This window comes from Bradysia coprophila, unplaced genomic scaffold (genome assembly GCF_014529535.1).
Source record: "Bradysia coprophila strain Holo2 unplaced genomic scaffold, BU_Bcop_v1 contig_151, whole genome shotgun sequence".
NCBI classification, from domain to species: Eukaryota; Metazoa; Arthropoda; class Insecta; order Diptera; family Sciaridae; genus Bradysia; species Bradysia coprophila.
The window spans coordinates 8,971,650-8,996,228 of record NW_023503423.1 but is presented as its reverse complement, the minus strand read 5'-3'; the positions used below and the strand labels follow the sequence as shown (position 1 = coordinate 8,996,228).

The window sequence follows — 24,579 nt, the reverse complement described above, 5'->3', positions numbered from 1 at the left end:
GTTCTCGGGGCTGTCCGAAACTAATTCGAATCATTCCAGGTGAAATGAAAGTTTTCCTCTCTACTCCATCTGTACTTTATCCATCGAAAAACCCTTGTGTCACATCTAAATACTCTTGACAAGAGCGCTGTCGTAGAATAGTATCGGCAATAAATGATGATATATCATCAACATTCATTGAACAACAAATTTGAATAAACATAAAATGAAATGGGCTGGGGGTTACATGATGATGTGAAAAGGGGAACGATGTCTATCCACTTCGTATGCTTCAGTTTTCGTATGCAAATGTACACAAAGCGAAAAATGCTGTCGGCATAAAATAGGACGGTATAGCCTACCATACGAAAATTAATAAAATATTTTTTTTTATTATTTTGAATTAAGTGAATTTTGTGGGGTTGAAATTATAAAGAAATATATCAATATCTAATGCGGAGATGAATTTAGGGTGGTGATTCATGTTTTGTCAGTCCGAACAGTTTTGGTTAGATCCGTAAATAATGTGTACATGTTACGGATAAGATGGTTCGTGTATGTGCATGTAATTTTACGGATTTGTTACCATTTGTCACTGCACTTAAATCAAAAGTCGTGAGATTATCTCTGTCTGTTCAACTAACCCACAATTTGACATTTCGTTTGATTTATCTGCGTTCGGGTCTCTCCGAATATCTTTCTGATTATTGTTTTTTCCTTTTCTTAAATGTTCCCTAACATACATATAACCACTTAACCACCACCACCCGATACGTATATATAAATAGAAGTATAAAATGACAAGTTTAACAACCCCATGCGTATAGAGTTTTGTCTAAAAATATCAAACCCGAGTGTTCATGGTGTTACAAATAAAGAGAACATTAAAGAACGGAATGAAACAAGGAAATCGATATATAAAGTGCACTAAGTCTTGGTAGTAGGTAATGAATTGTAAACAGTGTACGAAGGGTAAGGATATAATATATGAACTTGGCTAACAATAAAATGCCGGAACTTTTCAGTCAATGGGATTTAGTACCGACTTTAGAAATTTAGGCATGAATTCGCTTCAGCTGTATTTCAGATGGACCAAACTGCTCCATATGTATTTATACTGTTTTCTATGTAGGAGTGTACCAGCTGGCAGCTGAAGCAAATTTTTGTCTAAATATCACTGACGTCGACTGTACAATGATTTAAGGGATTACCGACTGTTTTGAGACTCAACATTTCAAAAGTTTATGACTTACTCTCCGATATCACAATCGTAAAAATTCGTTGAAAATGTTGTAAGGACTTGCTAAGATCGGTATTTAAAGAAAAAGTGTGCTTATTTTTATAAGTGGCCCTTCCCTTAACATTACACAATTAATCTGCATGCCGAAAGAGTACTGAATCCCCATCTGTTAGGTTACCTTACCAAACGTTTGAGCAAATTTTGAAAACAATTTTTCCTTTGTCCAACGCCATGGGAGGAGACAAAAATTGATTTGTTTAATTTTCGACTGAATGAATAACTGGGTGGATTTTAGTGAGTGTATAGCCTGCGTTATGCTTAATGATTCAATTGACCCAATTCCAATTTACATTTTCGGACATCGTCGACATTAGTTGACCGAAATTAATATGTGAAAAGAGGGTGACGGCAAAATATCTAGGTCACAGCGAAAAGGTGATACATGAGTGTGTTATGGACATAAAGGACATGAGAGACATATTTAATACAACAAAATAACCGATCAAAAACTCCTAAAATCATTTATTTAGCTTCTCTGTGTCTCCCATGTGGCTTTTATCATATCCGACGCTTTTTCACCAATCATATATGATGCGGCTGCAGTGTGAGAAGTAGGAGGATTCGGTATAATGCTTGTGTCAACCACTCGTAGCCTATTGACTCCATGGACGCGTAATTCTGGATCAACCACAGCCGACGAATCGCTCGCTGGACCCATTTTACACGTGCCGACTTGATGATGCAGTGTGCACGATAACGTTCGAATCGAACATCGCCAGTAATCGTCGGTTCCAAATTCCAAACTGCGACAATTTGGTAACGGTACATCATAGATTTTCGTGCCCAGTTTTTGCATAGCCGGCGAATTTGCAATTCGAATTGTTTCTTTGATGCCTTCCAGTATCGTTTCCACATCTTCTTCATTTTCGAAATAGTTGGGATAGAATCTGGGCCAGTGGAACGGATTATTGTCCTTTAATTCGAGATAACCTTTCGATTTCGGATGAAATAACATAATCATCACCGACCAATGATCGATGCCATCTAATGGTTTATACACTTGGTCGTACAGAGCTTGGGTCAGTCTTAAGCCCTTTCGTAGTCCAGATCCCTGGTCCGATGCTATACTTCCAGGTACGAAAATTAGCTCTATGTCAGGTAGGTCCATTGGCTCGTTTGAGTTTTTCGTTTTTATCAGATTTAATGCCTCCACGCCGCCTATTGTTGTCATAATGCCGTGCCCCTTGAGAAACTGATTCAGTTGTGGAATTTGTATCTGATTGGCATTTAACGACTGACCAGTTGTATTGACCGTAAATGTTGGACCGAAGTGGCTCATATGATCATACATATTCCTACCAACAGGCAATTCCTGAATAATGGAAACGTTTATCCGATGTAGCTGTTCTTTGATACCTATACCGGAGAGCATCAGAAGTTGAGGAGAGTTAAATGTACCCGCCGAAAGAATCACTTCTTTTCTGCTAAAGACCTGATATTTCCGTTTGTTCTTTACATATTCCACGCCGTAGGCAGTCTTAGTTTTTGGGTTTATCAGAACCTTAGTAACTCGTGCACTTGTTAGGACATGCAGATTTTTTCTGGAATGCATGATCGGTTCAATAAACGCTCTGGCAGCACTATCGCGTCTGCCATGAAATGTGTTTGCTTGTGAATAAGACACACCAACTTGTGTAGCGCCGTTGTAATCGATTTCTTGGTGTCCCATTTCCTTGCTACCCTTGACAAAGGCACGAACTAGTTTAGACTTGTACGGAACATCTTCCACACTCAATGGACCAGTACGGTTATGGTACGGAGAATTTTCCTTTCCCCGCAAGTTTGCACCTTCAGATTTCAAAAAATATGGCAGAACTTCATCGTACGACCATCCGTAATTTCCAGCTTCAGCCCAGCGATCAAAGTCTCTTCTATTACCACCTACAAAGCAGAAACATTGCAATTAACTTTCATTCTATTCAAAATATCTTTGATTAACTTACGATTATAAATCATATAATTAATGGCACTCGTTCCACCCAATGCCTTTCCTCGCGGAAAACCACACCGTTGATCATCCATTCCCCAACAGTACCCTTCATTCCTTTCGGCAATGTAACCCCAATTCGACGCTGTCGATTGGAAAAACGCTGCAAATATTGGTATTTTGTGCAAGAACGTCTCCGGTTCTCCAGCTTCCAATAATAAAACCTTCCAGCGAGATTGTTCGGACAGTCGATTGGCTAAAACACATCCCGCCGGTCCTGAACCGACAATAATGAAGTCGTATTCTTGTAGTGTTGGACTTTTGCCTGCAATGGGTTTTATAGGTTTTTACAATGTGCAAGTTAAATCGGTTAAAAGAGTAATGCGTTGTAGACCCATCGGGTGGCGTGTACTATTTTTAGACTGTTGAAAAACAATTGTTTTACTCTGTTATTGAGCACTAGAAGGGCCCAAGTGTGTATGTGTTAGCTGTTAGACATCGTAGGAACTCCAAATAGTTTAAATGATGATATTAGAGCCTAATCAAGATGAAAAAGTGCTCGAAAAGTCAATTTTTCGAATTGTCAGGCCAGACTTTCCAACAAAGAAATGCATACTTCAGTGAGCTCAAATAATTTCCTTTCGATGCAAATTTGAATTATATGCGATGTGTGACTGCTAAGATATATAAGGGTAGCGCTGTCATTAGGACCATTCTAGCGCTCAATAACAAATAGGTCGTAAAATAAATGATTTTCACCTAAAATCCAACAATATTACATCAATCGCCAATCAGTGACCCGGCGAGAGACTATAAAGCTCGGGAACTACGTTCGCGAATAAAGAAAAAATATTTTAAGTCGGAGAAAGAGACACATTTTCATCCAAAAGACCAATATTGAGAACAGATTCTATTGAAGACTTCTTTGTAGTCGACGACTACTAGTCGTTGAGCATTCATATTCATGAAGTGCGTCAATTCAGTGTTGTCAGACAGAGTTATAACTCGAGAAATGTGCATTTTTGGATGCTATGCTTTACTCCCCATTTCGAGGGTCGGTATATTGGATACATTTGAAACCTTAGAAATTCGAATTAATGGAGTTTAAGATCTGTATGGCAACACTGAATTGCTGACATTCTTTATGGATGTCCCCTCAATACGAATAGTATTGTACGATGTAATATTATCCCTGACACTAATGATCTCTATCTCTACTATATCAATAGTCTTAACACCTGTCGCTCACATTTTAATTCACATCCGATTCTGTAAGCAGTGTTAGGAGAAGACTAAGAGCAATAACTTAGAAGCGATCGGATGCTTAACACACAATAATTAGAAGCAAAAAATGCACGTTTGAAAAGGTAATTCCGAATAAATTCCGCAATTAAAATGTAATTAATTATGCGTTGTGCAAACAAGATATGTGTTGAATTGCCTCAACGTAATTTTTATTCAAAGCGTGACAGAATTTTTACAAATCCGTCCTCTCTCAATCACATTTTAGATGTGTATGCAATTCCTTCTGCGACTATAAGCTAAATTGTTGACCGACCTTAACCACATTCAATGCTAACAAACTTTTACATAACTTTTCATGTTTTTATTCTCTCTCTCTCCTTCTTCGTTTTGTTTATTTACACTAAGCCAATTTCTACTTGCATTTCGTTACATAAACTGAGATTAGCCGCGTTCCACTTGCGTTACACCTTCTTTTACAAAATTATAAAGTAGAAAGACCAAAGCCAAAATGGTTTTTTCTTCAATAAATTACACATCGATCGACATTAAATGAATTTCTATAGAAAAATTGCTTTAATTCATTGCTATTTCAACATTGCCCAAGCATAATTTGCTTGTTTTTTTTTTCTCCTGTTCTATGACCGTTTTCTTGGCAAATCGTTGATTTGAGCAAAAGTCATTTTCAAAATCATTTGAAAGTTGAAAGTGAACAACTGAAAAATTGTTGCTTCTCGGTCAATGTTATACCCTTCAAACTGTATTGATTGGATGGACGTTTTGTTTTCCCGTCCAACAACAGACAATGGTTGAATGGCTTTTGTAGAACACACCTGAATATACATTTTTCGTGCCAAGATTGCGTGTGTGATAATGATTTTAATTTGATAGAATATTGATTACATATTTTCGATACACTAGAATAACATTGGGGTTGGTTAGATTTAGATTATGTAGATTTAGACTGAAAGCACACCATACGCAATCAATCGAGTGTGGTATGGGACGGGAGTTTCGACATAAATTCTCTTTTGTAGCATGTGTGTTGGTTGTAAACAAATTTCTATTTCTGTCACTAATTGGAATCAAATAACATTCGTTGGTAGTTCGTTTGTCGGTACGATATGCTGTTTTGAACGTTTCTAATTCTTTCTTCAACTTGTTTTGCATTTCAACTTTTCGAATTGAATTCTAAACTCCTCTCAATTCAACACAGCAATCTTTTCACAATTTTGTGCCTTACCATTTAACAAATCCGAATATCCATATTGACCATGCGACCCGTATTGATTCGATTCCACCACATTTATTTGGTACAAATAATTTTTCATTGCCTCATTAAATGCATACGACAAAAAGCCGTTACAGCTCCCAATCAAAATCACACACCAGAAAACTATCCGTTTCCACATTTCAAACCGACTGTCGATGGCAAACGAACCACTGAAATCGAACGATAACAACGAATAAGACACCTTACCGCAACGAATCTGTTAACCTTCACCGCAGTATCCGAAGAACTGAAAAGAAAATCGCAACCGAGAAAGCATACCCACTTTTAACTTTTATTCTTTTGAACAGGTCATGTCTTTCTCGAAGTCATTAACCATACTCAAAATACACAACACACATTCAGCGAGTGTAAGAGTGAATCCGTTAGGTTTTTGTGCGTCGCATAATCAATGAGGACATTTATCTTAAGTGTCTTCAGATTTGCATAACAACAAAAGTGCTGACATCTTACCGTTTGTTCACGTTCAATTTCTACGTGTCGTATACGGGTTAATGAAGGGCTTTATTGAATACATTATACCTGTTTACAGACATACCGTCAATGTCAATACCAATATCCACTGATTGAACGTATCCACGTATCCACATAATCTATTTCGCTTGAAGAGTTTTTTCTCGTGCCGACGAGTATAGAACTTTTCATTATGAAAATCTCGGTAAAAATCGTTTTGTTTTCATTATTACCTCAGGTCAATTACCTTGTGCATTAATGAGAGAGTCACGGAGAATTTTTTAAATTTATTTTCATAAGTGATGTATGCCGGGTTGTTGTCTTGGAATTGTTCACTAACTTGTCTTGTAGGTGTGGACCGAGATATATTGGCAAATCAACGGAACGACCAAAGAATATATGAACACGGGATTAACTAGCAGCATGTTTAAAATTAGGCTGGGAGTGGCCATACTGTGAATTCGGGCTATTTCCAAAGGGATTAGTTTAGTTTAGTTTAGAGGAGTCTTAGGCTTGATAATGGTCGTTGCCAATAAAAACTGAAATTTGATGTAATTTATGGTGTTTTCCTTTAAAACATATCATTCCGTAAAGTTGTTCCAAAGGGTCTTTTGGACTTTTGTATAAACATTTTGGACCCTCTGGAGTTCCTACCTCTTTCCAATCGTTTTCTAATGATTAGTAATCTGATACTAAAGCTTATTTTCTTCAAGACATTGATTCCTTTTTTCTTTGAAAAATGCAGTTACCACACTCTTCACTACATTTATGAACAACGGGAACAGCGGGAGTTGCTCATTTGTGAAAGAATGTCTACATCAGTTACCGCTAAACTTTATTATTAACAAAACTAAAACTTGTTTCACTTCTAACTAATTTAAGAAATCGAAAATCATAAAATCTGATTGACACTCACGTATGCAAATTTTTCAGTTTCATTTAAGGTAAAATTTACGAAAAAATCTCAGTCACTATCACACAATAGCTTTAGGTATATCTACTAACCTGATCTGGAAAAAAATCCGGTTTTTAAAAACGTTAGCATTTTATCGAAGACCTTAATGGGATTCGCAGAACACCAAAAACCAAAGGTTGATGATTTATGTTGAATTGAATTCATCGGAATGCACTTCGTTGAATTAATTGATCGACAAAAATTCTTCGTCGTTCCAATCCAATGGTAACTCCATTGAGTAACATTTTTTGTTACTGTAGGTCAATATGAATCTTTGAATTTTAATTTTTAAAGCATACGAATTAGCGATTTCGTGTGCTGGGTTACAATCTTAATTCTAAGGAAGCTGTTAGCTAATGTACACGCAGAATCTAGGATATTAGAAGACATTGATACTTCAGTTGCTGAAGAAGATGCGGGAAAAGGGCGATAAAAAATCCAAACAAATTTTTGCTTAGGTAACATTATTCCGCGTCGCAACACAGTCTTCAAAGTGATACAAGATTATTATAAATTGTAACATTTCTAGTTCGAACTTCGAAGAACTAAATACTGTTGTCAAACTGACCTATTTCTCGCTAAGCAACTTCTGTAAGCAATTTGGCATCTTGAAAAATCAGAAGAAAGGGCAAATCTTTCCTCCTAGTCAAGTTTATTTAAAACCGCATCGAAATAATCGAAACCGATTTGTCAGTCCCATCACTCCCTATAACACCCACACACACTGTTTCGTCGCGCTAGTTTTAAGAACTTCGAAGTTGACCTTAAACATTTTCCCCAAAAAGGTTCAATTGTGAAGAATCTTGAAGAAATAACTTCTAAGAACTCTGGAGTCTGCTCTATCTGTCTTGTCAAAGAACGTATAATGTAATAGACTCTGTGAAGCGTTAATAATATTTGGAAGCTTTTGCTTAATTGTCTGGTGTCAATAGATCAAATCGCAACGTTACTTCATTTATGCCTGTAGGGAATAATATGGACAAAACAACTGGGACATAATTTGTTTTTATGTCAATTGACAGACGAAGGAAATAGAAATTTTATGTTCAATGTCTTGTAATAACGCAATGAAGACGGTCGAATTACCAATAAACTGAACTTTGTGTATAATGAATTGTTCGTCGTTTTATAATTCGAACCTATAGTAATCGACGTCGACAATGCCATTTCTCGAATTTATCGTCGTTTCCCGCAACTTTCTTCAACTTTATCACAAATGCAATTTTAATTGGAGAAAATGTTTTCCGGCAATTCCGTGGATCGATTGATGGCTGATACAGTATCATTGCTTTTATGTAGGATTCCTCTAATGCATATAATTTCGTAGCTCTGCAGAAGAATCATGCTTCCCGGTTTCTAATTTACGAATTTACAACATGACAAATTCGTACATGACTTTATAGTAATATGATTGGCTAGGATTTGTAGTTGATGGGTTCGATAGAACTCAATTACTTGATGTTGTATTGCTTGTGCTCGAATGAAACGAGAATGATAAAACACATTCGGCCGTTAATAGATCAATATCAGAGAGTTGCATGAAATTATCGGTACATTGTATCCTTCATTTAATTGTTGATGTTCGAACTAATAGCTCAATTTCTGTCAAAACTAATTTCGGTCTTTTTTCTTTTTCAGGTAATTTATTTGACTGTTTAAGCATCTTTTCTATGTAAACTTTTTGGTAAGTGGTTTTTATCATTGAGTTCAATCAATAAGCTTATCTTCGCACATCATCATCGAATGTATCCACTGAAATGATGAAAATCCAATCATTGGATTGCGGACAGTTCTTAAAACCTTCTAATTAACGAGATACGGGTCAATAGAATGTGTAGTAATACGCCAGAAATAATATAATTGAAATGCAAATGCTCAAGGCTATTCGGAAGTTAAGTTAAGCACACATTTAACATTGAATTTGAAAATCTACATCGTCTATGCTTTTTTTGTTTATTATTATTTATTTCATCTTTCGTTGATGTTGTTTCGAGTCATTGGAATTAAATTTTTATATGAGAGGCTAATACAGTCATAACTGATTAATGATACAGTTTTCGCTAACACAATAAATTAATGGGAATTCTTCTTACGATTGATCATAGTTATACGCATCAAGGAATGGTCGTCAGGTCAATAAAATTGACGATGAATCAATTTTAGAAATGGTATCACAATTTCCTTCGACCTTCGGTACAAAGAATGTGGAGGTTGTCTTTAGTTAAGTCATTCGATTATGTGCCATCGACGTTCTTAAATCGAATCGAGACTTCTCCAGCATCGATCACATCATTCCAACGAAATGTCTTCGAATTTTACTCTTTTTATTTCATAGCAAAATTCACGTTTTTCGTATTTTCGATCCCTTGTGGAATTCGATCGATATGACTCTTAACATGAAATTCTACTGATGTTATGACTCTAATAGTGTCTGTTCAATTTACTATTAACCACACCTGCACCGAACCGAATCCTTTTATTAAAAATTCATTCGAATTTTTCCGTTCTACAACAAACCGGACTAAAACACTAAAACTCACAAAACCTAAACTGTGAGCTATCAACTTCTGTAGTTAAAGCATAATGTTATCAATTATATTCAGATGTATGTGGTGTACAAGACATTCATCCAGCAACAATACGGCGTTTATTAAAATTGTACAGTTGTAAGTTAAAAAGTCAAACGGCGTGCTATTAGAATAAAATTAATAATTATGAACCTGTGCTCGAGCACCATCTCAGTTCTAGTGCTATTGATTGCAATAGCGATAACATGGCTAGCGTTTTCACCGGCTACAGTTCATTGGATTATTAAATTTTTGCAAAATGTTGATTTTGAATCGTTACCCGTCGTTCAACTACACCCAGAAAAAGAAACTTCAGACAATACTCCGCGTATGTGTAAAATTCATCGAAACGGTATGATATACATCATTGACATATATGATACATGGACAATGTTTTCTATACGTGGGATACGTTGACAACGTAGTTACGTATTTCGATTGTCAGATTTGACCATTCATGTGCAACGTATTGTAGTGATGTACGTGGAATGTGAATAACTTACGGGTGGGACGGAAATTAAACGCTCATCACGTATGTTTAACGTATATAGTAAATGTTGGTCTTAAACATTGAATTTGGATCATATTTATTTATATTTCTTACCACGAAGAAGATCAACTACAAAATTGTTTTTTTAGTAAATTAGAGAAATCTCGACAAAATAATTTCATTTTTTGTGAAGTAGTTTTATTTCGTAATCATATCAGAAAGTTGTTTAAGTTGGAATTATCTGAAATTGATTATAAGCACTTTGATAATCTAACTATCTTGCCATCAAGTCGACTTAAATTCAATTATGCTAAAAAACGACATATAATTATTTATGTGCGATACTTTATAACGTTCTATGCGTAACTTATGCGCCACTCACGTATATGGCTTTTAAAGTACGCTTCAACAATAAGAAATGTCAACCAACACTACTGTACTGCAACATTAGAAAGATCGTTGGCTCGTTGGATCCAGAGGTCCCCGGTTCAATTCCCAAAGATGTCAATTTTTAATTTGAGATATTTGTCACCAATAGCTGCTAAAATACATAATAACTACTATGAGCTGCTAATATGGTGTCTACCGTAGATGAATTCAATAAAATTCATATTTTTAAATCTTTGTGGAAGAGAAATACGTCTCGCACGTATTATATTCGAGCCGGCTGTATAACTACCTTACCACACTTTTTAACAGGGGGCACGAATGATATACGCATAGCACGTAGGAAATTTCGCTCAGTGTACTACCGGAATATGATTTTATTGTGATCGGTGGCGGGACGGCTGGATGTGTACTAGCCAATCGATTATCCGAAAATCCGAAATGGAACGTATTGCTGATCGAAGCCGGCCATAATGAAAATGCTCTTATGGACATTCAGCTGTTCGTTAATTTCATGCAGGGATCGGAGAAATTGAATTGGCAATACAAAAGCTAGAAAAGCTAAAGTTACGAAATTTCCCAGAGGCATGTAGGATTTTATTCTTTTCATTCATTTCGTTCAACGTTTTATAGCTGAGTTTTGAATTGTCTAAGATTTGGACATTATTGATGTTTTTTTTTTAAACTTTTTTTTAATCTAATCGAAAATGGTACAAAACGTCTATTACTGCAAAAGAAGGTAGTGGTAAACTTGTAACAGCACTCATTTAAAATCATTCTAGTCAGTGTTTATGATTATAAATTAGTGTAAATCTTAGTCGACTGCGAAATCATCAATTTAAATTGATCTGAACTGAATAAACAAACAATTGAAACCACAATCGAATTTTTTATCTTTAAATTTTCGATTAATAATTGCTTGTGCAAGACAATTGATTCCAATCACATTTTGGATAAACAATTCTAAATATTGTACTACGAATTTACAGGAAAAGCAAAAACGTGGGCTTATTAACGTTTGAAAAACGTTCATGAGTTCACATTCCTACATTGAGATACAACAAAGCAGAAAATCATCAAAACAAAGATTGACCCGAGACGAACACTGCCTTGAGTTAAAGGAATCTGCAAACAAATGAATCGAACTGATTCAGCATCTGCCTATTGAAACGGTTAGGAAAAGGTTAGAAACATACCAAATATGACACACTTCAACCTACTGGGTTGGTGTTATCTATATTTCACATCGCTACTAGCGATAGCAATACCTTGACAATTCGTTCTCGAATATTAGGCTCTGTCTGGAGTATTCCCAGTTATTATAAAGTTGAGCATCAACAAGAATCTAGTTTTAAAGTAAAATCGGTAGGACATCGATCTCCCACCCGTCAATTTGCCTCTGGAAAATTAACTTCAGTTGTTAATTATGGCTAAACTTTATATCCAGCCTCTTCCTTACCATTGTTAATACCATCACTAGTTTATTAGGGTGTCGAAAATCTTTCTTTTCATACCCAAATTAACTTAATTCGCATTTATCTTCATAAATACCTTACACCCGATGAACTTACTTTAAATTTTTTTTTTCTGTTTTCAACGTTATTCAATCCACAAATATAGTCCAATACAATCCGTATGAAATCCATAGCTCGATTATGCACTCATACGTGCGAGACAGCAATATCAGTACTTAAAAGCAAATAGATAGGGGATGAGAATGGCAGTCATCTATTGTTAATTCCAGCAGCTAACCACATTACTTCTATGGGAATTCGATAACATTCACAAGAATTTCATCGGAAATCTTTTGTTGTTCTGTAGAGTTCCATCGAATTTCTGAGAAATAACGTCGATAGCTGCTACATTACCCATATGTGTTCGATATCTGTTATCAATGTATTATTAATACAGTATTACGTACAACACTACCAGGGCCTACTTTTACGAATTGAATTCTTAAAAAATTCCACAAAATTCCTAAATTTCTAAATTTACAAACTAAGAAATTTTGAGAATTTTTTTTTAAAGATTTTCTTAAAGAAATTTATGGAATATGTAAATTCCAAAAAAATTGACCCTGTCACTACACTCCAACGAGAAACGAGACTGTTATTCATTTTTTTTTTCAACTAAATGTATGTTCAGTTGTCTGTTGGAAGTTTACTCAGAACACTTTTGAATCAAACGAATTCTTCGAGTTAATTAAAAAGTTTAAGAATAAAAAAATTAATTTTTTCGATATTTTGAGATCTTGTGCAAACTTCCAGCCATTATTTTATCCCAGACATTGATAATCATGATCCGGGGATTCATTGTCTCGTGTATTGTACTGTTTTGTGCAATTGTGATAGCATGGCTATCTCATTCGATCGACGTGTGGGAAAACGTCATTAAATTCATCCAAAATTGCGACCTTGAATCGTTGCCCGTTGTTCAACTACTACCGGAATATGATTTTATTGTGATCGGTGCCGGTACGGCCGGATGTGCACTAGCCAATCGATTATCCGAGAATCCGAAATGGAACGTGTTGTTGATTGAAGCTGGTAAGAGTGAAAATCGGTTGATGGACGTTCCAATATTCGATGTGTTGATGCAGGGATCAGATAAATTCGATTGGAAATATAAAACCGAGACAAGTAAAAGCTATTGTTTGGCCATGGAGAACAACCAATGCAAATTTCCCAGAGGCAAAGTGATGGGTGGGAGCTCGGTTATGAATTTTATGATGTACGAAATTTTAACTTTCGTTTTTGAGCCTAAATTTTTCATTTGTCATTCTTTGTGACAGCTGTGTCATGTCAGGTGTAGTTAGTCTTAGATGTATTACAACAATTCCATGTCTAACGGATGATAACACAGAATACTCTGTTTCTGTGTTAATTGATATCGTAAGGCACATATTGAATTAATTCTTTATCTATGTAAAAAATAACCGGGAGTGTCAGTAACTATTTGAAAAATTGAAAGACCCATAGAACAGAACAATGATTCATTTTTGGCCAGGACATTTTTTAAATCATTTTTCGACCATGAAGCCAGGATGGATCATTTTTCTGCAAAAATAAATAAATTGTGAGACAATCTACAATTTGGAACATTTTCTTTGCACAAAAATGTTCTACGGCCGGCGACTTTTCAGCTGATCCACTCATTCCAACAATACAAAAACTGTTTAAGCAAAACTGTTTAAAGACGTTAAAACACTTTTGTTTGTGTGAGTGGGTCAGCTGAAAAACAGGTGAAACGAAGCTTGTCTATTATCCCAAAGTCGCCGTCTGTACCATGACAAGAACATTGTTTAAAGAATGTCTTCACAAGAAACATGTCACCCAGTCCTATGGGTCATTGAGCCTAAAGAATGTGGTACATAGAATACCGTTCAAGATTTCTCATGGTTTCCATTTTTTCATTCATCACTTCTCGATAAAACAAAATAGACAATTAGGCAATCAAAAACAATCAAGAAAAATCTCCTTGAAAAATCTAAAATTCAGACGTTTACATTATCAGGTACACTAGAGGCAATAAAAAGGATTTCGATGATTGGGAAAAAATGGGCAGTACTGGGTGGAGTTTCGATGACGTTCTGCCGTATTTCAAAAAACTCGAAAATTATCAAGTTCCGAATTCCGATCCCAGTTTTTATGGATCGGCGGGACCAGTAACTGTGCAATATATCAATTACAAATCGATCTTATCTACGGCTTTCATTAATGGTATGAAAGAGTTGGGCCTTTCAGAAATCAATTACAACGGCAAGGAACAAGTTGGTGTCTCGCATATTCAGTCTACAACTAAGGATGGTATGCGTGTCAGTTCGAATCGGGCATACATCGATCCGATAATATCCCGCCCGAATCTCCACGTCCAGTCATCAACGCTCGTCACGAAAATTTTGATCGACGAGGTGAAAAAACTGGCGAACGGCGTTGAATTCTACCACGATAAAAGATTGCATATTGTCAAAGCGACAAAAGAAGTGATTCTAACGGCCGGTGCAATAAACTCACCACAACTGTTGATGCTTTCCGGTATCGGACCTTCAGAGCACTTAACTGAAATGGAAATCAAGCCAATCGTTGATCTTCCAGTGGGTCAACATTTCATGGATCACGTAGCACCTGGATTTGTGTATACAGTGCAAGGCATTAAGATGCCTAAGGCGGAATTGGAAGAGATTACAAGTACTTTAAGATACATATTTTACAGAACCGGCCCACTTACAATGGTTGGCTGTGAATCTCTGGCATTTTTCGATTCGAATGATTTTGCCAATCCGAATGCTTATCCGGATGTTGAATTATTCCAATTTTCTGGTTCATTGGGCGACACTAAGCAATTGAAAGAAAACTTCAACATTGATAATGAATTGTACAAAAAATTGTTCCAAGCGATGAGAGATGAAAAAATGAAAGCCTTCACAGTAGGAGGGTTCGTTCTACGACCGAAAAGCAGAGGTGTAATTAAACTGAAAAATAAAAATCCATTCGATCATCCACTGATCTATCCGAATTACTATTCCCATCCCGACGATGTTCATGTGTCGATAAAAATATTGGAAAAGATTATTGAGTTGGAAAAGACCGAAGCGTTCAAGCGACTGAATGCTAAACAATACGCTATGACACCACCCGATTGCTTGAACTTTGAGTACGGCAGTACAATGTATTGGGAGTGTTATATGCGCCACTATTCTTTAACCATTTACCATTATTCGGGTACATGTAAAATGGGACAGCCTAGTGACAACAGTACAGTTGTTGATCCCAGATTGCGTGTGCTAGGAATAAAAAATTTACGTGTTGCTGATGCCAGTATAATGCCTGAAATTGTATCTGGTCATCCTAATGCAGCAGTGTTTATGATTGCAGAGAAAGCATCTGATATGATCAAACAAGATTGGGATTTTTCGTAAGGAAAATATTTGTCGCTTCAGTCAATAACTTTTAACTAAAGGATTTTGTTCTTGTTCAAACGGTTGTAAAATGTGGATAGAGTTAAGTCATCATTTGAATTGTCTAAGATTTGGACATATATTGTCATAGTCATTGTATCAATTGTCACACCACTAATTAATGTGCTCGAAAATATAACAAACACGTCAAAATTTGAGATCAATTTGAGCTGGTCAATTTTTCGGGAATTTAATTCTTAACAATTCTTCGAAAAATTACCTAAATTCCCAGAAATTTATTAATTTTCTAAATTCCAGTCAACTGTTGTAAATATATTTATTAAAGTAAAGACTGTACTATTACCATTTAGTATTGAATAAATGTTTTACTTCTGTTTGTACAACCACCAAGTTCACATCGTTTCACTTATCCTCTGCTAAGAGGTTATGGGCCCATTACATTAAAAATAAGTTGAGCGCGAATTATAAATTTATCAACAGAATAAACAAACCGCTGTAACCAGAACCAGTTTTTGAAATGTTTTTTTTTTTAGAATTTTCGCTCACGATACTGTCACGCAAATATGTTTGGCGGCAGATAAGAAAATTTTCCTTTGTAGCCAATTCTGCATTTGCACCAATTTGTAATCTTTTTTTTCTCATATTGTTGTGTCGTCAAAGCTTCTTAATTTTGACTAACTATTTTTTAGACGACATTTTTCGATCATACACTAAACTTATCTCCGGACTGAAACCTATTCAATTTTGATAACTGTTCAGGATAATGAACAGAATTTCTAAACTGGTGATTAGCGGATGTGGACGAAGGTAAAAGTTAGACATGACATCTCGCTTATCCGGTAAGGTAATAAAACCGAGGAACCATTCAAAAAAGACGTACACTACAAAGGAGATCTGAAAACGTGTAACATGACATGTTATAGGTATTAAGAATACGTGGACAAGACGGGAGGGGTTTAAAAATTCTGAAAATTGAGTAGACGTCCTTTGTAATATGACAGATGTCTACCATGACATTCGAATTTGATACAATTCATGTAATATTGCGAAACTATGAGAACCACTAATACCCACTCTACTGATGTAACCTGTACTTTAAAGACCAGCCAGTTAATATCAATTAATTTGCATTGTCTATAATAATGTTACATTTATTTTCATGAACACCTTCGTTAACGATCAATTATTAATTACCAGAACGCAAGTACAGAGAATAAATCTCGGAAACAATACACACTACCGCTCGCTCACTATCACGAAAACAGTTCTACATGTAGTGCGAGAGAGTCATAGTGCGGTATCATTATGCATTCGGTGATATCGTCCAATATAGAATACTTTTGGGGAATATCGACAATTAACACGAAATTCTACAACATTAAGACTAGTCGAATAGTCTATGTTCAATTTACTGCTTACACACCCAGCACATCTGCAACGGACCGAATCAGTTCCTTTAACATTCATTCGAATTTTTCTAGTCTGCAACGAACCGGACTACAAACACCGCTGGAAGATTAATAAATAAAACACACACAAAAACTGAGCCAGCTTTTATCAGCTTGTTGAATAAATGCTATTATCTGTTATCAATGATATTTAGATGTATGTGGTGTACAAAACATTCATTCAACAAGAAACACGGTTGCTATTAAAATCTTGACTGACTCTATGTTCAGTTGTTAGTTGAAACGTCACACGGAAAATGAGAAAAATCGGCGTGTTGTTTGAATAAATAAAAAAATTAATTAAAAAAAATTGGAAATAGGTCAGTGTGCATAGCCTGCCTATTTTTAGAACATTCGGTGTATAAAATAGGCGAAACTTATATAATTCGCAGTCGGCATTCCATTTTAGAAATTAATAATTATGAACCTGTGCTCGAGCACCATCTCAGTTTTCGTGCTATTGATTGCAATAGCGATAACATGGCTAGCGTTTTCACCGGCTACAGTTCATTGGATTATTAAATTTTTGCAAAATGTCGATTTCGAATCGTTACCCGTCGTTCAACTACTACCGGAATATGATTTTATTGTGGTCGGTGCCGGAACGGCCGGATGTGCAGTAGCCAATCGATTATCCGAAAATCCGAAATGGAAAGTGTTGCTCATCGAAGCCGGTCAAAGTGAAAATACTGTTATGGACATTCCGCTGTTCGTTCATTTCATGCAAGGATCAGAGAAATTGAATTGGCAATACAAAACCGAGAAAAGTGAAAGCGACTGTTTGGGTATGAAGAACAACCAATGCAAATTTCCCAGAGGCAAAGTAATGGGCGGCAGCTCGGTTCTTAACTATATGATGTACGAAATCATTTTTTACGTATTAATTTAACTTGCGTTGAGCTGCTTGATAACTTTTCATTTTTTTTTCCAATCAACGTTTTGTCACATCGGTTGCAGGTGGACTATTTATATTGCCCGACATTAGCCATTTTATTGTGAAATAAAAAATTCTCCCTGATAGTCGTGATCAATGTCCGCAACGAATGAAAAAACGTTCGAACACAAGATAACATCCAATAGCAAAGTATTTTTAGTTTTATCGTGTGTGCTCATCAGTTTCAGATTACTATGAGTATAAAGGTCGTAATTATTAGCGCATGTTTTTCCTGTAAAACAAAATATTAATGAAAACAGTTTATGCGGGACTAGACGATCCATGAGACAGACTACCTCAACCACCACATTTCAATGAACTAACAATTGATAAAATCTGTTTTTATTTCTATAGGTTTGAGGTTGAGTTACCACAATTGTTCACTTTCTTTTAGACTTTTAGACTTACTCTACCTTGTCCACTTGCTATAAAGCTCGACTACCCAGAATATCAAGCAGCTCACACAAATTTATAATTTCAAACACTTAATGTCGCCGTTTTCATTATCAGGTACACTCGAGGCAATAAAAAGGATTTCGATGATTGGGAGAAAATGGGCAGTACTGGGTGGAGTTTCGATGACGTTCTGCCGTATTTTAAGAAACTCGAAAATTACCAAATTCCGAATTCCGATCCTAGTTTCTATGGATCGTCGGGACCGGTAACTGTGCAATACGTTAGTTACAAATCGGTCTTGTCTACCACTTTCATTGATGGTATGAAAGAACTGGGCCTCTCCGAGTTAAATTACAACGGCAAGAAACAAGCGGGTGTCTCGCTTATTCAGACTACAACTAAGGATGGTTATCGGGTTAGTTCGAATCGGGCGTACATCGATCCGATAATATCTCGCCCGAATCTTCACATCCAGTCATCAACGCTCGTCACGAAAATTTTGATCGACGAGGTGAAAAAAGTAGCGAACGGCGTTGAATTCTACCACGAACGAAGATTACATACTGTCAAAGCGACAAAAGAAGTGATTCTAACGGCCGGTGCAATAAACTCACCACAACTGTTGATGCTTTCCGGTATCGGACCTTCCGAGCACTTAACTGAAATGGAAATCAAGCCAATCGTTGATCTACCAGTGGGTCAAAATTTCATGGACCATGTCGGGCCCGGTTTCATGTTCACAGCGCAAGGCATTAAAATGCCTAAGGAGGAAGCGGAAGAGGTTGGAAGTGCTTTCTCGTATTTTTCCAGTAGATCCGGCCCATTCACAATGATCGGTGGCTGCGAATCAGTGGCATTTTTCGATTCAAATGATTTTGGCAACCCAGATGCTTATCCGGATCTCGAAATATTCCAATTGGCTGGCTCGATACACGACAATACAGAAATGAAGAAAAATTTCAACTTTAAAGAGGAACTGTACGAAAAAGTGTTTCAACCGTTAGAGGATAGAAAGGCAGCCGGGTTCGCGTTAGGGGCGTTCATTCTTCGACCGAAAAGTAGAGGTGAAATTAAACTGAAAAATAAAAATCCGTTTGATCATCCTCTGATCTATCCGAATTACTATTCACATCCCGACGATGTTGAACTGTCCATGAAATTAATCGACAAGATTCTTGCGTTGGAAAAAACCGAAGCGTTTAAACACCTCAATTCGACATACTACCGTACCACGCCACCCGATTGCTTAAACTTTGAATACGGCAATGCCATGTATTGGGAGTGTTATATACGCCACTATACACACACAATTTACCATTATTCGGGTACATGTAAAATGGGCCAACCCAGTGATAAGAGTACAGTTGTTGATCCACGATTGCGTGTGTTAGGAATCAAAAATTTACGTGTTGCTGATGCCAGTATAATGCCTGAAATTGTATCAGGTCATCCGAACGCTGCCGTGTTTATGATAGCTGAGAAAGTGGCTGATATGATCAAACAAGACTGGAATTTTTCGTAGGGAAAAATATTTACCGATGAAGTCTTATCGGTGCTGATAAGAACTCATGAACAAAGTTTTTTTTTTTTTTTAATTTAGTGTAACGGTTACCAAATATAATGAAACATAAAATTGAGTGATATTTTGTATTTGCCTTTTAACTTAAACTTTATCTCTTCTTTCTGGAGAAATTGTTGCGTACCGAAAAATAGACTAAACGTTAGGTTTCAATGTGTTAGAAACTGATAATTTGTGTCTTTATTTTACCGTGTCCCGCTGCATATTTTCTCATTTATATAACAGTGTAATATAGCAGTGAAATTTCATCATGAATTTGCTTTAACTGTTTTTCAGCTGATCCACACAAACAATCAAAACTATTGGTACGTCTTTATACGGCGTGTGTGTAGTGTAGCAGCTTCAACCGTGTAAACGGTTTTGATTGTATGTGTGTGTGGATCAGCTGAAAAACAGCTGAAGCAAATTCATGATGATATATCACTGCCTCTGACTGTGTTATGACTATGCATAGTATGCACTGTATATTTTAGACGATTTAAAGATAAAGCTGGAAGGGATATTTGTCTACTAATTCTCGCTAGAACTACGCATAAAAGTTGATGATTTTAATGGAATTTATGAGATAACGTTTCACGAGAAATACATTTTTGTGACAAAATACTGAGTAATAATTTGTAGATTTCCGATTTCTACTTTAGCCCGACGACATCATTAATTTCTAAGAATAAACGGCTTTATCGCCCTATGTTCTTTGTCATATCGAGTTTCAGTAAGAAGTAACAAATTAATTTCATGTCTTATGTCTGACTTTGTTCGGGCTACAACTTGCAAAATTACTTAGAATCTACCGTCTACAACAGCTACCTAAATAACTATTTCGTGAGGGGAGTAAATTGTTCAACATTGTCCGAAAGATAACGAATTGTTTTACCTTAGGAAGAGTTGCTTCGAGGGGCAGATAAACATAGAAAACCAGTTTTCACAACGCAGGCTGAAACTTCGGAAATCTTTGTTGTGAAAAGCGTTGTGCTTACCATGGGAAAAAAAATTGGAAATTGTATTCCGAGGGTGTTGTTTCTGGCCAGAGCGTAGCGAAGGCTGCAAGTCGACCGAGAACAACAATTATTGCATTCAAAAGAAACTCTTCAAATTCGTTGAAAATTCGGTATCGGGTAATTTGGCACACGAAGCAGAAAAATGACATTTCTAAAATCAATTTTTGACAATCTTGCACACGCACATTTAATGCTAAAAATATTTGTTAGCCTTATCAAAGAAAAGCCTTACCTTAAAAAATGCGTTGCCTTAACACCGTGTACGAAATTACCCCCCGCTGAAAATTCTCCGTTAAAATCCGTTAAGTTTTAAAGTTTTTAAGAAAATCCTTAACAATCCTTGAAGCCTTTCAAGGAAAAATCCTTAAAAATCGTGTAAAAATGCTGGAAATTGACATAAAAAACCACAGAAAATCCGTTGATTATCTGCCCTTCGGTTTGCTTAATCCGGACTAATTAATCAAAAGCAACGACTATTTAATATTGCAATCGCGGCCTAGACACGATAATGAAGCAAATCATTTGTAGGCTCCATATTTTTTGCAGTAATTATAGCAAGAAGATTCAAGAAAACTGCTTGCTAAGAATAACAATTATGTAATTTGTAAATTACTTGAGTGATGAAGCATTTAATGTCAATTAATGTTACTATTCTCCGAATGTAATTTTAAGTAAATCGCATAAATAAGTTGTTTGTACTTCTTCTGTTAATTTTCCTCCGTATTTATGACTATTTTTGTAATTAAAAACCTTACAAGATTAAAACAGGTCGATTAATCATTGTTGCATTGTTAGTGGGCTTTTAGGTAATAAATGGTAATTGAAATATATTAAAAAGAATAATTGCATTTTTATTGCGTTTGTGTACAACACTCTACATGCATGGTTCTGTTAGTGACATCGACATCAACAGCTCAACAACAAAAAATTCCACACTATTCCACCGTGTTTATTAAATAAAACTCAATGGGACTGTCCATAAAAAACGTTGAGAACGACAAAACCGGACAAACAATGTTAATAAGAAAACCTAGCAAGTTCATGTCCCACCTGTGCAACAATTTTTCATTTAAAATTACATGTTTACAAGTACACTACATACTATACCACTGACTCATACGATCGCTAAAAATATAGAATGTCCTGATGATGACAACAGTTGATTGTCGAAAGCTTGGTTAATAAAAAAAACTTTAAACACTAAACCACTAATCCAATTATTCAAAAATCATCGAATGTCCTGTTTATTCATTCAATTAAAAAAGGTACGGACGTCTTTTGTGGACAGCCCCTAAAAAATTGATTTAAGATAAAATCGAACGATCAACTAGCAATCCGGTATGAAACATTACCAGCATTACCATATGAATGCCATGTAGATCATGGCAAAATGCGTTTATAGACGAATTTATTATCAATTACAGAATAATTGCATTACATCTAAAACGAAACTTTTATTTAAATCTCATCGTTTGACGTCAGAATAACTGGTAAGTGTAAAGAATTGAAAATATTTCCAAAGAATTCTCGGTAACCGAGGTCAACCGAGTAATGTGGTGTACGCATTTACAACAACATTACCGTTGCGTTGTCGGTGGTATCCTTTTCTGTGCTGAATTACCTGTGTAATAAATACTTTTCAGTTATAAAGAATCTTTTTGTTCTTTTATTCAACTCGCACAGTGCGATTGCACTGCCGTGTAGAACATGTAAAGAATTGTTGCTCGAAGCAGGATAAACTTGATAAACCGGCATCGGTTGCTGGGTATCGTTTGTTTTTAATTTCATTCTTGTCTCTAGTTAAATTAATAATTATATCGACGCTAACGACGTAAGTACAAACAAAATGATATAAAAAAAACAAGTCTTGCACTCTTAGAAACCAGGGCCTACTTTTTGGAAACTAATTTCTTGAATTTCTCGAAATTTCTTGAATTTTCTCGAATTCGAGAAATTCGAGAAACTTCAAGAAACTTGAGAAATTAGTTTCTTGAAATTTCTTGAATTTCTCGAAGTTTCTCGAATTTCTTGAATTTTCTGGAATTTCTTGAAATTTCTTGAATTCGAGAAATTCAAGAAACTTTGAGAAATTCAAGAAATATTTCTCGAAATTTCTTGAATTTCTCGAAGTTTCTTGAATTTCTCAAAGTTTCTTGAATTTCTCGATTTTCTCTAAAAGTTTCTAAAAAGTAGGCCCTGTTAGAAACTGATTATTTCTCACACAAGCAGAGACGACGAAAACCACAGAGCCAGATATCTTCAATTTTCGATGTATTTAGCTGATAATTTGCAATGGTTATCTCCTTTTCGAACTCACTGCATCAACGAAAATTGTCTTCTTGAACACACCAAACAAATTGCTAGCTAGGCAACAAGATAAGAAAGCGATATGGTGTGTCTTATAAAGACGTTAGGTATGGTAGAACCGGCGATATGGTGGGTCGCATTTAGGGATGGGAGGCGTTCAAAATTATCGATAATATCAATCGAAAGAAATTATCGATAATCGATTAATCATATCGTTATCGATAATTTAATAATTATCGATAATTATCGAAATTCGATAATTATCAAAATATCGATATTTTGATATTTATCTGAAAATTCATGATAATATACCGATATATCGGAATATATCGATAAATATCGGATTTTCTGACCGAAATATCGATATATCGAATTATCGATATCTTGATAATTATCAAAATATCAATAATTATCGATTATCGATATTTTTTTGATAATTTTCGATAAAAAAAGTCGATAATTATCGATTATCGATAATTGATAATTATCGATAATCATTTTCATTATCGCCCATGCCTAGTCGCATTTTTCATTTTGCTGACTTTTGCCTTGATGGGATCGACAATTATACTCATCAACGCAAAATCGATCGTGTGCTTTCGGCCTAACATCATCAAGCTAATATCTCAACTTCATGGTCTTTCTTATTTACCGTATAAGTATGTAACATCACATGTGGTTAGCTCAATCTGGTCAGAATCTAAGGTTAAATACCTTCAAAGATAAAAAAGCACCCATCTCCAAAGTGCAATTAGTTAAACAACCTCCAATTCTTAGAAACATTCGCCTTTAAAGTGGATGTAATAAAATTTAAATTACAACTTGCTCAACCCAATGTAGCGAAACCAATAAAATCGCTACATTTACCATTGCACGTACACAGATCAGAATATTAGCTTCCTGCATGTCACTCAATGTATATTTAATTGTCCGAACAAGAATTCTGTTTTTGTTTATGTGGAGATAATCGTCACAGATACATTAAATTGAAACTCATATCTGGCTCGATTAAACATTTTTTGTTTGTAAATAGCAGACCAATTCGATAGGTATAATACTATGATGAACAAACAAGAACTAGTTTACAGACTCATTCAACAATGTTTTGTGTTGAAAAACATTGCAGAAAAAATAGGAAAAATAGGATGACCAGGTCGAGGTCTGTTTATAAACTTGATTCGAATGATTATTGAGATCCTTTTACTTATCACCAGTAAGTATCAAATGACACTTGTCTTCACCTATATTCTAACCCCGGTCGTAACACTTCTTTTCTCTTTGCACCACGAAGACACGGAAAATTGCTTTACATGACCAGCAAATTGCACTTCTCCTACATGTCTTTTCAATCAAGGTCATTGGAAAGATTGTATCATATTAGGCGACTAGCTTATTGCACCGGTCATCG

General features: G+C 35.7%; 4 protein-coding genes across 6 annotated transcripts in view; 3 read left to right on the top strand and 1 right to left on the bottom strand.

The window, feature by feature from the left end:
• LOC119074885 (flotillin-2) overlaps window positions 1-24,579 on the top strand; it is a 148,560-nt gene that overhangs the window by 5,648 nt on the left and 118,333 nt on the right. The window lies entirely within an intron of this gene.
• On the bottom strand, window positions 1,717-5,970 carry LOC119074878 (glucose dehydrogenase [FAD, quinone]-like). The gene is made up of 3 exons (XM_037181216.1): window positions 5,692-5,970; window positions 3,223-3,531; window positions 1,717-3,160 (listed from the first exon to the last, which is right to left on the bottom strand). The coding sequence occupies exons 1-3, from the start codon at window positions 5,858-5,860 to the stop codon at window positions 1,746-1,748; spliced, it is 1,893 nt and encodes a 630-aa protein (XP_037037111.1). The 5' UTR covers window positions 5,861-5,970; the 3' UTR covers window positions 1,717-1,745.
• On the top strand, window positions 12,740-15,631 carry LOC119074877 (glucose dehydrogenase [FAD, quinone]-like). Its single transcript, XM_037181215.1, has 2 exons — window positions 12,740-13,321; window positions 14,105-15,631. The coding sequence occupies exons 1-2, from the start codon at window positions 12,888-12,890 to the stop codon at window positions 15,507-15,509; spliced, it is 1,839 nt and encodes a 612-aa protein (XP_037037110.1). The 5' UTR covers window positions 12,740-12,887; the 3' UTR covers window positions 15,510-15,631.
• Window positions 17,140-19,935, top strand: LOC119074876 (glucose dehydrogenase [FAD, quinone]-like). Of its 2 annotated transcripts, XM_037181214.1 has the most exons (3): window positions 17,140-17,277; window positions 17,367-17,815; window positions 18,402-19,935. In XM_037181214.1, exons 2-3 carry the CDS (start codon window positions 17,379-17,381, stop codon window positions 19,807-19,809), a joined length of 1,845 nt encoding a protein of 614 aa, XP_037037109.1. In that variant the 5' UTR covers window positions 17,140-17,277; window positions 17,367-17,378; the 3' UTR covers window positions 19,810-19,935. The 2 variants fall into 2 exon arrangements, with proteins under 2 accessions (XP_037037109.1, XP_037037108.1); XM_037181213.1 differs by having other exon boundaries at window positions 17,142-17,815.

Excerpts from the sequence above, each read along its gene's own strand:
- LOC119074878 (XM_037181216.1), bottom strand. The coding sequence starts at position 5,860 with ATGTGGAAACGGATAGTTTTCTGGTGTGTGATTTTGATTGGGAGCTGT. Across the intron at positions 3,532-5,691 it reads ATATTCGGATTTGTTAAATG|GCAAAAGTCCAACACTACAA; the intron begins GTAAGGCACAAA and ends AACCCATTGCAG. Across the intron at positions 3,161-3,222 it reads TAATTATATGATTTATAATC|GTGGTAATAGAAGAGACTTT; the intron begins GTAAGTTAATCA and ends TCTGCTTTGTAG.
- LOC119074877 (XM_037181215.1), top strand. The coding sequence starts at position 12,888 with ATGATCCGGGGATTCATTGTCTCGTGTATTGTACTGTTTTGTGCAATT. Across the intron at positions 13,322-14,104 it reads TCGGTTATGAATTTTATGAT|GTACACTAGAGGCAATAAAA; the intron begins GTACGAAATTTT and ends TTACATTATCAG.
- LOC119074876 (XM_037181214.1), top strand. The coding sequence starts at position 17,379 with ATGAACCTGTGCTCGAGCACCATCTCAGTTTTCGTGCTATTGATTGCA. Across the intron at positions 17,816-18,401 it reads TCGGTTCTTAACTATATGAT|GTACACTCGAGGCAATAAAA; the intron begins GTACGAAATCAT and ends TTTCATTATCAG.